The sequence below is a fragment of the Physeter macrocephalus genome, chromosome 21 (genome assembly GCF_002837175.3).
Source record: "Physeter macrocephalus isolate SW-GA chromosome 21, ASM283717v5, whole genome shotgun sequence".
Taxonomy (NCBI): Eukaryota; Metazoa; Chordata; class Mammalia; order Artiodactyla; family Physeteridae; genus Physeter; species Physeter macrocephalus.
The window spans coordinates 93027055-93038815 of record NC_041234.1 but is presented as its reverse complement, the minus strand read 5'-3'; the positions used below and the strand labels follow the sequence as shown (position 1 = coordinate 93038815).

General features: G+C 48.6%; 1 protein-coding gene across 9 annotated transcripts in view; it reads left to right on the top strand.

The window, feature by feature from the left end:
* The window catches only part of SEPTIN6 (septin 6), a 71193-nt gene that overhangs the window by 16004 nt on the left and 43428 nt on the right, over nucleotides 1–11761 (top strand). For all 9 annotated transcript variants that reach the window (XM_024128057.3, XM_024128056.3, XM_024128052.3 and 6 more), the window contains one exon: nucleotides 7336–7531. In XM_024128057.3, the coding sequence (XP_023983825.1) occupies nucleotides 7336–7531 (196 nt within the window). The remainder of the gene's footprint in view (nucleotides 1–7335; nucleotides 7532–11761) is intronic.

Sequence of the window (11761 nt, the reverse complement as noted above, 5' to 3'; positions counted from 1 at the left end):
CGCGCAGGCTCAGCGGCCATGGCTCACGGGCCCAGCCGCTCCGCGGCATGTGGGATCTTCCCGGACCGGGGCACGAACCCGTGTCCCCTGCATCGGCAGGTGGACTCTCAACCACTGCGCCACCGGGGAAGCCCTCAAGTTCTTTTTATTCCCTTTAAGTGTATCTGTGCCTGGACCTTTAGTCTCAAGTGTGGGAACCATGTCTTAGTCACCTCTACTGTGCTAATTACAGCACAAAGAGAGTTCAATAATGTATGTGAAATGAATGCATGAATTATCCCCGCAGGAACCACTCACCACATTTCTCAAACACTTTCCCATGTTAACAGTTTGGGTCCTTACTAGGACTCTGGGAAGTGAACAGACCAGGTGGCATTCATATCCTCATGGAACAGACGGAGACCAAGAAACTCGGGGCGATAAGGGACTTAGCTGAGGCAACACAGAATAAGTGGCAGAGCTGTGACAAGGACCCAGGTCTGCCTGACCCTTTGTCCCTCCCACTGCTTCGGTAACCGCTGCCAGAGACATCTCTTGAGAATGCAAAAGCACTTTGGAAACTGTCAAGCACCAACCAGCCAAATCTCAGGAACAGCAGTTCCTTGACATTCTGTGAGACTCTCTCCTTAGACCTTAAATAATCCCAAATTTGAAAACACGATCACAGTGTATAATTTTCACTATACAGTGCAGTAAGGCATACCTGCATATTTTTAGTGACATACCTCCAAACCTTAATGATTCTATAAGTACCATAATAATGGCAGTTTTCATGCCGGTGGGAACACTCAAAACACTTTTGCTAATTGCCTTTTCCTGTTTTTGTACAGAGCATACCGGGAATTCATTCATACTGAGGGTGTGAACCACTACTGAATTGGATATTCTACTCTCTAATGTAGTCTAAAGTTCTGTTTTGTAACTAAGGTCATTCATTTTCTTGGACTCTGTTTTTTCTTCTCCCTCCCTGGCACTCCTCAGATCATTTTCTGTCGGAGAATTAGCTACACGCTCAAGGACAAGTAGAGAAAATAAAGCCACTTCTAAGTATGGTTGACGGGCAGTCAGCTAGGCTCTCTCACTAGTGAATTGACTCACTCTCATGCACCACCTTTGGGACCTATGAGATGAAAATACGTGCTTCACAGATTTACATGTCATGGGCCTGAGAGTCCAGATTTTGGCTGTTAATTCTTCAAATGCCAAAAGTCTACCCATGGTTACGATGAGGTGCTATTAGGAGAGGGATACAAAATAAACAGCAGTCATGGTGATCGACATCAAGATCAAATGCCATCACATCCAATATTAGCACTGCCAGATCTCTCCCGTCTTTGGCTGATGGCCAACTCATTTCACATAACATTTGATTACTGAAAAACTTCCACACAAACGTATTAGAATCCCTTGGCATTCCTCCCAGAGCTCCGGGTGACCTGCACTGAAGTTGAGGGGATGAGAAGTGAAGTGACAGGCCCACCCTCATCAGCCTCTCAAACCAGTGCAATTGGGTGGGCTAGTAAAGCTTTAGGAGGGAGGCCGCATAGGTCAGGGTGGCTCTCTGAGGGCGGCAGCGTAGGGTAATTGGACATGTGGACCACAGGCTCCCCTAGGGCCCGGAGGAAGAGGCAGCCAAGCTCAAGGCAAAGTGAGCGGGAGAAATATTTATTTATTTATTTATTTATTGTTTATTTTTATTTTTGGCTGCATTGGGTCTTCGTTGCTGCGCGCGGGCTTTTCTCTAGTTGCGGTGAGCGGGGGCTACTCTTCATCACGGTGCGCAGGCTTCTCATTGTGGTGGCTTTTCTTGTTGTGTGGAGCACAGGCTCTAGGCATGCGGGCTTCAGTAGCTGCGGCTCGCAGTCTCAGTAGCTGTGGCTCGCGGGCTTCAGTAGTTGTGGCGCACGGGCTTAGTTGCTCCGCGGCATGTGGGATCTTCCCGGACCAGGGGTGGAACCCGTGTCCCCGGCACTGGCAGGCAGATTCTTAACCACTGCGCCACCAGGGAAGTCCCAAGTGGGAGAAATAGTAAACCCCCTACCCACCCAGGCATCGTACATACGCAACTGCTTCACTGTGCACCTGCGGGCATGGAATCGCTCAACTGCCCAGGACAGACCCTCCAAGAGGGGAAGGGTAGAAAGGAGACCCTCACACCCAAGGAGTCACCACCTCTCTTTCTCTCTCTGCTTATGAAGTTTCAGGAAACGGCTGCCCTAATAGCTCCCCTCTTAGCCGTGCAGGTGCACCCCTTGGATGCACCCGCCCAGACTGGGTTAACTGCATTCCCCATCCCTGATCCAAAAAAGCCTGCAACTCATGCATCCCCCTCTCTGGCTGGGCTCAGAAGCCTGTCATTGCTCTGAGAACCCACAATTTGGGCCAAAGTCACAGGCGGCTTATGGTGGCTCTAAGGCTGCAATCTCAGCCCAGCCGTGGGGCTGGGTAGCGTCACCAACGTGGCGAAGGATCCATAGCTTGGCTGCTGAAGGTGATCGTTTCTCTTCGCAGGACCTTCAGTGACCATACTTTCATGACTCCTGCCTGTGCATAATGGTCAGCTTTATTCCCTTAATGACGATTATAAAACGGTTCTGTTTGGGCATAGAATATGTTTCCCCAAAGGATTTTCTTTTCTTTTCTGATAGGGCATTTTAAGTGTAAAATTATGGTAACATTGGCTCTGGTTATTAACAGAGATCTAGAATATTTTTATCATAGTATTGTTTATTGTGGTGCTGGGCTGCTGATCAGAGGCCCCAGCCTAGTGGAGTGAGTACCCTCTGTGCATAAGTGCGCATGTGCGTGCTGGGATTGAGAGGGAGAATTTTTATGAATCAAGAGCGTAATTTATACATAAGGGCACTGATGATGACACCTACGATCATTATTTTTAGAGGGCCAGACACATGGGTGTGAGCATATTATGGCTCCTCTCCAACAGACGCTATGGTTGACAGTAATTACTGAGTGGGCTGAGGTCCCCCTCCTGTTCTAAAAAATCTACTAGCCCACTCCCAGTCTACTAGCTTAGCTTTGGAAATCACTAGGATCCCAGGATTCTAGATACAGTACAGGAGGCGTTGGAGGAACCACTAGAGTCAGCAGTGCAAACGTTCTGCTGGGAAAGAGCCCCAAAGAGACTCAGCCCTCTGAATGTGCCAGCAACAGGGAATGCCTGTGACGAGCACAAAGGGTCATAATGCTAATATTTACTTTGAAACTGCTCAGGATTCCAGGCTCAACTGGGCTCTGTTGAACTTGGAAAAAAAAAACATACAAGAGAAGCAGGATTGAGGCTCAGTGCAGGAGGAGGGGAAGGGCAGCTAGCATTCTCTCAGGGTCAGGGAGCGATGGTTTCATCTCTCCGTCTCTGGGAGAGGCAGCCGTCCACCTGTCGTAAGACAGGCTGCCAGCGGTGGTGTGCTGGTCAGCGTCAAACAACCCACTCTCAGGAGAAAAGTTGCCGTGGTTTGTAGCATTTACCAATTTTTGTGCTGTCATTATTCCCACCATAGCTGGTTTTAAGCTGCCAACATGACATCACTGCACATGGGCTTGGGAAGAGCTGCAGGAAGCCGGGCGAGCTGGCTCCAGCACACCACTGTTTGCCAGGTCTCTGCAAGATCAGGAAGAAGTAGAGGGCAAGGTCACAGAGCCAGGCAGGACCTCGTCCCCATCCATAGGCTCCCTTGGCCAACAGGAGTTCCTGGAGAGTTCCCTTTTGGACACCTTCCGGTTGAACTCAAAGACGTTTCTCTTGGTTTATTCCAACATTCGGAGCCAGAAGAGACTAGCTCCTGATCGTTGCTGTATCCCCAGCTCTTAAACCTGTGCCTGGCTCCTATTAAAGGTTCTAAATATTTCTTGAATGACTGAATGAAACAACATATCACACCTATGGGACACACTGGAACATGCATGGGCTCCAGTGTCAGACTGCCTGCAGTCAAATGCTGGCATTGCCACATACTACTTTTGTGACCCTGGGCCAGTTTCTTCCTCCACATTTTTTTTTTTTTTTTTTTTTTTTTGGTATTTGGGCCTCTCACTGCTGTGGCCTCTCCCGTTGCGGAGCACAGGCTCCGGACGCGCAGGCTCAGCGGCCATGGCTCACGGGCCCAGCCGCTCCGCGGCATGTGGGATCTTCCCGGACCGGGGCACGAACCCGTGTCCCCTGCATCGGCAGGCGGACTCTCAACCACTGCGCCACCAGGGAAGCCCTTCCTCCACATTTTATAGATGAGGAACGTGCAGAGAGACTGAAGATCAGGGGGCACATTCACATAGCTCGGAAGTGGCTTGGTTAATCCATCTGTAAATTAAGGACAAATAGTAGTATTATCTAATATACAGCCTTATTTTAGGGAATAAATAAGGAAATATATGTAAGGTATTTACAGTGGTTCCCACATAGTAAGTGCTCCAGAAGTATAGCTGTTATTATTACTACTCAAACCTGCTCATTTTATGGAAAAAGAGACTGGAGTCCAGAGAAGGGGAAGGGCTAGGCTTAGGTCACAGTCATTTAGTGATAACCTGCCTGGGACTCTGCATTTCATCACTTGCAAGGACTTAATTGCACAAGGTACCAGAGGATGCAAATGTTAACAGCAGATGAGGAAAAGGGCTAAGCTTTTCTTTGTCACAGTGGTTTTGAACTCACGGTAGAGAGGTCAACATCAGACTAGCCCAGGGAGTATAGTTTGAAAAAGCAGATTTCATATTCCATGTTTTAAATTGAATTCTTTTTTAAAAACCTTGTGTTTCCAGGATCCTATCTACATTAAGTCAAGTGAGAGGAAATCCTCTGGGCTGGTGGAGATGACTTAAAAAGGGTTAGGAAACCCCGCTGTACACTCTGAGGAGGGAGGAGGAGAGAGAAATTGACCCCTCGGGACTCCTCAGGTTTCCTGCTGGAATCTAATTGCCAAGTCCCTACCTTCCTGCAGGGGTGTGGAATCTGCTGACCTGATCTGAGTTGAGCCGAGAGTGGCTCCCCTCCCCCCCCTCAGTACTGGGCCCAGGACAACATCCCAGGCTCAGGCTGGGTCTGTGCCAGCCATGGAGAGAGAGCTCCCACCCCTCCCCTCCCCCAGGCTCCACATTGATGAAAAACTGGAACGGGAGCACTCGATAGCAATGGGACAAGCACACTTGATTTTCTGCCCTCTTCTCATGTTGCATTTATCACAGTTCCCTAGATACCCGCCGGGTCTTTTCTTCCAGACGCTCATCATTGAGCATCTAATTTCCACAGCCCTTTTGCACTGGCAGGCATCCGGGTAGTCATTTTCCCCGTTGCCCTGCCCTGCCCGGCCCACCCGGCCTGCCTTTCTACAGCTGCGCAAACAGGGCGAGCCCTTCCCTTTGTGGTACTGCTCCTGAGGCCTCTGTGTGAGCCTCTTGCTAGGCGCTCCAGGGAGTACCAGAAGTTGCCCATCCCCTGCTCTCTGAGAAGTCTTAGGATCAGGGAGTCAGGGAGCCAGCCAGCTCTGGGTGCTGGGGAGTCAGGGCCCGCCACGATCTAGGAGCTGCGGGGCGTTCAGCAAAGAGCTCACAGAACAGGCGAGAGGGTCTGAAAGTGGGGATGTACACGGACAATGTATTAGGCACATACAAAGACCGGCGAAAATGTAGCTTAAGCTTCAACGCCCAGAGGGAAGGCGAGTTAGGGAGAGGGAGCCACCCTGTGTTCCCGTCTCAGAGGTGCCAGGTGCCGGCCCCTTTGCAGTGGAGCGGCACCCGCACCTTGGGCGGGGAGGGGGGTGATTTGTTCCGTCGCTTAGCCAAGTATGCCACTTCCCATGGCAGCCAAGTCTGCCACTTCCCACCTCACCAAGTTTTTCTGGGGACCCAAATACTTCCTGTTCCTTTAGGGAGGGAAAAAAGGGCCTCTTCTGGGAGAGTCTTTGCTGCTAGTAGGTACAGCAGACCCTGCTTGGAAGCACGATCTGTGTAAGGAACCATTTCCCTGCACCCTGGCAATCAACCACATTAGTCAGACCTGGCTATGAAATTGGGCTGGGGGGCCGGGTAGCCAGGCTGAGTTGAATGTTCTCCTTTTTTTCTCTCACTGATCTCTCCACATACAGAAAGCTCTCAGCATAGACAGATATTTTTAAAAGCACCTCCTGCATTCATAGCTCATTATTCGGGATAAAAGAGGTTTGCAAGATGCAAAGCTAGACACACCCAGAGGTGGGAGGGGAGATGGACCATCTACGGTTATGGGTTGTGCAGCTCGAACCCTAGCCCTGGACTGCCCTGCAGATATGTGCTGTCGGTCACACGAGGGGACCTGCCAGGCCAGGATTTGCCCAGGGCAAACCCACTCCCCCCATTCCCAACTGGGAAGATGTGTCAATTCCCACATCTCAAGGGTTGGGAGCAGGGAAAGGGAGAAGAGGGGTGATGATAGCGGAACAGCAGGGTAGCCCGGGTCTTCAAAGCGCAGTCCTTGGTTCCTGGCAGTGACTTGACATCCTTTGCGTCTCTCAGGAATAACCTCCACAAACCTTCACCAGTCCCCACAGCCCTTCCCCCACTCGTCGCCCTGGTGCGGAAGCCAGTGGTTTTGAAGTTCCAGGGGTTTAATTTATTAGTATCCCGCAGCCTGTTAGTTAAACAAACAAGTGACTGGCTTGTTTGAAATATAAAGGGAAGAAGAATTTGTGGCCTGCTAAATTCCCTCTCCATTAGCTAAAAATGGTCTCCCCACTGGGATGCATATCCGGGTGCTGTCTGGGCCTGGCAGGGAGAGGTGGGGACTGAGAGGAGAGGATACTTATTTGATGAGGGACTGCTGCCCCTTTCTTTTAAACTTGAAAATAGCCCTTAAATTTTTATTATGAAAGCTATACACGTTCCTTGTAGAAAACTTGGAAAATAGAGAAAAGCATAAAGAAAGGAGTGAAAAGCGCACATAACCCCACCACCCAGACATGACCGTTGATAAGAGTACGTTGTATGCCCTTCCAGTCTTTTTCTAGGCATAACTCTACCTCGCCATCACTGCCTTTAACACGGTTTCTTTTTCTGACTATAAAAACAATGCATACTCAGTTTTCAAATAACACAAAAATATGAAGACTAAAAGAAAAATTACCCCACTTCCACTATGCTGAGGTGACTACTGCTAATATGCTAGTGCAGTTCCTTATACTCTTTTTCACTTAACTGAGATCAAATAGTTCATGTAGTTCTATGTGCTCTTCACTTAGTGTCTTACGGTGTACATTTTCCCATGTCGGTGAATATGCATCCGAAACATGATGTGTAATGGCTGCGTGGTCATTGTGTGAATGCATCATAATTCATTCTTTTGTTTTTCAGGAGAGACAGGTTTGGGCAAGTCCACCCTCATGGACACCCTGTTCAACACCAAGTTCGAGGGGGAGCCAGCCACCCACACACAGCCGGGTGTCCAGCTCCGGTCCAATACATATGACCTTCAAGAAAGCAACGTGGGGCTAAAGCTCACAATTGTTAGCACAGTGGGCTTCGGGGACCAGATCAACAAGGAGGACAGGTAAGGGAGGCGGTGGGGTGGGGAGGCTAGTGGGAGGCCACGGGGAGGAGCTCACCACTGGGGTCCCGCTGGACCTCTCAGATGATGCAGGCAGGCAGCAGAGAGCTCATTAGCGCCGCCTCCGCCCAGGGTCCCTGTCTATTTCAGTGTTCTACTCCACACGCTTTGCCAAAAGCAGGATGTCTTTCTGTTCCATTCGGCAGACGTTTATTGAGCCAGGTACTGCCGTGCTCTGACAATCTAAAAAGGAATGACCTTGTCTCTGCCCTTGAGGCAAAGACTCAGGGGGAAACCTGGTCTTAAACAAACAAGTTACTTTGAGTGTGACCTGCTCTGTAAAGGACAGGGTACACAGAGGTAAAGGACAAGCTACGATGAGAACATGAAGGAGAGAACAGTCAGCTCCATGCAGGGAGGTCAGGGAGGCCTGCACAGAGGAGGTGCCCCTGAGCCGGCCTTTGAAGGGTGAACGATTTTGCTGGACAGACAAGGGAAGGTTGGGAACAGCATCCCGGGCAGGGACAGCTGCTTTGTACAAAGGCAAAGGGATGTGGAAGGCTGTGGCATGTTCTAGGGGACTGAGCTTGCTCTGTTTGGCTAGACCAGGGGTAGAGTTACTGTGAAGCTAGTGAAGCTTGTTTCAGGGCCCTCAGTTGCACACGCGCCTCCAAAGCCCTGGAACTAATTTATAGTCATGGTGTTGTTTGATCTTTCTTGGAGGGCCCTTCAAGTCGTGTAAACCTAGGGCCCTACAATACCTGCTGTGCCCCTGGGCCGGTGCTTGGAGTGAGCTGGGGGAAAAGTGAGGGGAGATGAGCCTGAAGAGGTAAGCAGGGACCAGATCATGGAGGGGTTTGTAGAATGTGTAGGTAAGGAGCCACTGAAAAGGCTTATGAAGCAGAATGATGTAGTCGAATTGGCCTTTGAAGAGGGGGCTTTGGCATAGTATGGAGATGGGCTGGAGAGCAGGAAGACCAATTAGGAGACTGTTGGACCAATTTGATCGAGGCCAGCGGTGAAACAGGTGCTGAGACAGGGAAGAGGAGACAGATTTGATAACTACTGAGTAGGTAGACTCAACAGGACTTGGGGGTTGGGAAGGCAAAAGAAAAACCTCGAATGAGGCTTGAATTTCTGGCTTTGGAGAGTGGACAGACGGTTGGTGGCGTTCAGTAAGAGTTACCGTAAGAGAACCAGGTTTAAGAAGATTCAGCTCTGTTTAGGACGTGTTGAGTTTGAGCTGCCTGCAGACCATTGAGAGAGGAGATGAACTTTATCGGTAGGCAGCTTGAATATGCAGGGTTAGAGGTCAGGAGAGGGTCAGCGCTGGAAACAGACTTGGGTTATCAAGGTATAGGTGATAACGTTCCAGCCACAGACACACGTAAGATCATCCAGGGATTGGAGCTGAGTGAGATGAACGCTGGGCTAAAGATAAAAACCTGAGGATGTTAAGTCAGCAGATGGAGGAAAAGACATCCTGGAAAGAGTCCAAGCTGGAATAAGCAGAGAGGTAGGAGGAGAGACTGTGGGTGGTTGAGAATGGTGTGCCAGTGAGGGCTGGAGTGAGGCTCAGATGAGGACGAGATGAGGGCTGGGTTGAGGGAGGGGGCGGGCGTCAGGCACCATCTGCATTTAACTAAAAGTCACATGGTTATCATAGGTGCTCTTCGCAGAAAAGGTCATTCATCGTTTTGAGCAAAATGCTCATCCTTTGAGGATCCCCTTGCTTCTCAGATGAACTGTATCCCAAATTCTTCTGTTTCTCCCTTAAAATAACAACAGCCCTACTCATTCCCTTACAACGAATAAATATATTTAGCTCCTTGATAATTGAACTGAATTCTGTTTTCCATTTGACATTCTAGACGAAGGACACCTCTGCTTTGTATAGGCCTGCTTATTGTGCTAATCTTGTTTGGTGGAGAAGAAATTAAACCCTGGGGAAAGGGGATATTTGGGTCACAATATGGGTGATTAATCTCAGCTGCAGACTGCTCAGCATCTCCTCCATTAAATTTTTCACAGTTCTCAGTAACATATAGTCGACATATCTAACATTGGAAAACGCCTGCATAATGATGGTTTGGGAGGGCCAAACTGATAGAGCCCCTTAGAGGCTAATCTACTTCTCTTATATTTTGAATATCCTTACTGTTTTCCCTGATTATAAATGCGATACGTGCTTATATCAAATAATACAAACTCACATAAGTAAACATGAGAAGCCTCCGGGAAATGGGCTGGGGAACAGGAGTGGAGTGAGCTCCAGGGATTTGTAATAAAAAGCCGTGTTTTCGCCATTCTGACAGGGCCATGAAGACATAGATAGGTCAGTGCAGCTGCACTGGAAGAGAGCATCAGGGTGCAGGGGCAAACTGAGAAGAGCAGTGACGAAGGCCATATCGTGAAGGGCACCATTTGAAAGCTGCTGAAGCAAAAGGAACTCAAGAGGGAGACAGAGGACAGGCTGGAAAGGGGTGTGCTTAGGAACTTAGGCTTTGGTCTCAGACACACCTAGGTTCAAATCCCATCTTGCTACTTATTAGCTCAGGGATCTGGGACAGGCGTTTTGTGCTGGTCTCAGCCTATCCATAACCAATGTTGCGGCTGGACTGGCCCTTGTAGTTCTTATTATGATTGCAAGACGCCTTCAGTAATAACCGTCAGGAAACTTGAAGGGGAAAAAAGGGTTTATTACTCACAGGTTCTGGAAAGGACAAGGCACACCTGGGGCTACACAGTGAGGTCGAGGGTAGAGAGAGAGCACCTGGGCCTGGGGTTCTGCTTTCATTGGGATCGAGGGTAGGCGGCCTGTGGTTTTGCGTGCTTACTCTTTATTGGTAAATGTAAAACATAAGAGCGGGAATTTAACACGTGGGGAGAGAAAAAAACAAGTGGCCTAAATGGTCAGTTATAGAAATCCACCAATATCTTTAAAACAAGGAAGCCTGGGGTGGTGGGGTGGACGGGGCTGGTTCCTTATCTTTCTGTGGCTGGCAGTGTGTTTATTTGAGATAGCTGTCCTTGAAGTAGGTGCCTTTTTGAAGTGGATGCCTCCGAAATCAAAGCTTAAATCAGACACTTGCGTTACACAAATGCAAGTTACAACTGTCAGGGCTTACACTACAACTAGGCACTTAAATTCTCTATGCCTCAGTGTTCTGTAAAGTGGGGATGGTGATAATACTGATATCTACCCAGAGGGTAGTGGGTGAGGCATACTCCACGTGTGTGGCATAGGAAATGCTTAAACAGTGCCTGGCATGGGGTAACTAACGAACAGAAGATATTGTTATGATCGTGACTTTTATCGGTAGAAGAATCAAGGGAGAGTTGTATTATGTAGCATATGGGAGGGAATGATAAATAGTGTCCAGGAAGATAAAAACTGAAAAATACCCATTGGGTTTGGCAACATGAAGGTCATTAATACACTTAGGAATAATAATTCCAGGGAAATCGTGGGTAGAAACTAGATTGCCATGAATGAATGGGAGGTAAGGAAGTAAAGGCATCAGAATAGCAAAAGGAGGGACTTCCCTGGTGGCACAGTGGTTAAGAATCCACCTGCCAGTGTGGGGGACAGGGATTCGAGCCCTGGTCCGGGGAGATACCACATGGCACGGAGCAACTAAGCCTGTGTGCCACAACTACTGGGCCTGTGCCCTAGAGCCCGTGAGCCACAACTACTGAGCCCTCATGCCACAACTATTGAAGCCTGTGCACCTAGAGCCCGTGCTCCACAACAAGAGAAGCCACCACAATAAGAAGCCCGTGCACCGCAACGAAGAGTAGCCCCCGCTCACAACAACTAGAGAAAACCTGTGCACAGAAATGAAGACCCAACGCAGCCAAAAATAAATAAATAAATTTATTTTAAAAAGAATAATAGCAAAAGGAGCAACTGAACAGAAAAATGAGTCCAAGATCAAATCCATGTTTATATGGGAATTTAGCATTTGTAAGTTAGCAAGGAAAGAATGGACTATTCAAGAAAATGTTCTGGGAAAATAGGCCATCCGTTAGGAAAACGTAAGATGAGACCGTCCCACACAAACACCATTCACAAAAATAGATTCCAGTTGGATTAAAAACAACTTCTAAAAATATGAGGAAAAAATATAGGAGAATATTTTTATAACTTTGGGGGTAGAGAAGGCTTTTTTTTTAACATCTTTATTGGAGTATAATGGCTTTACAATGGTGTGTTAGTTTCTGCTTTATAAC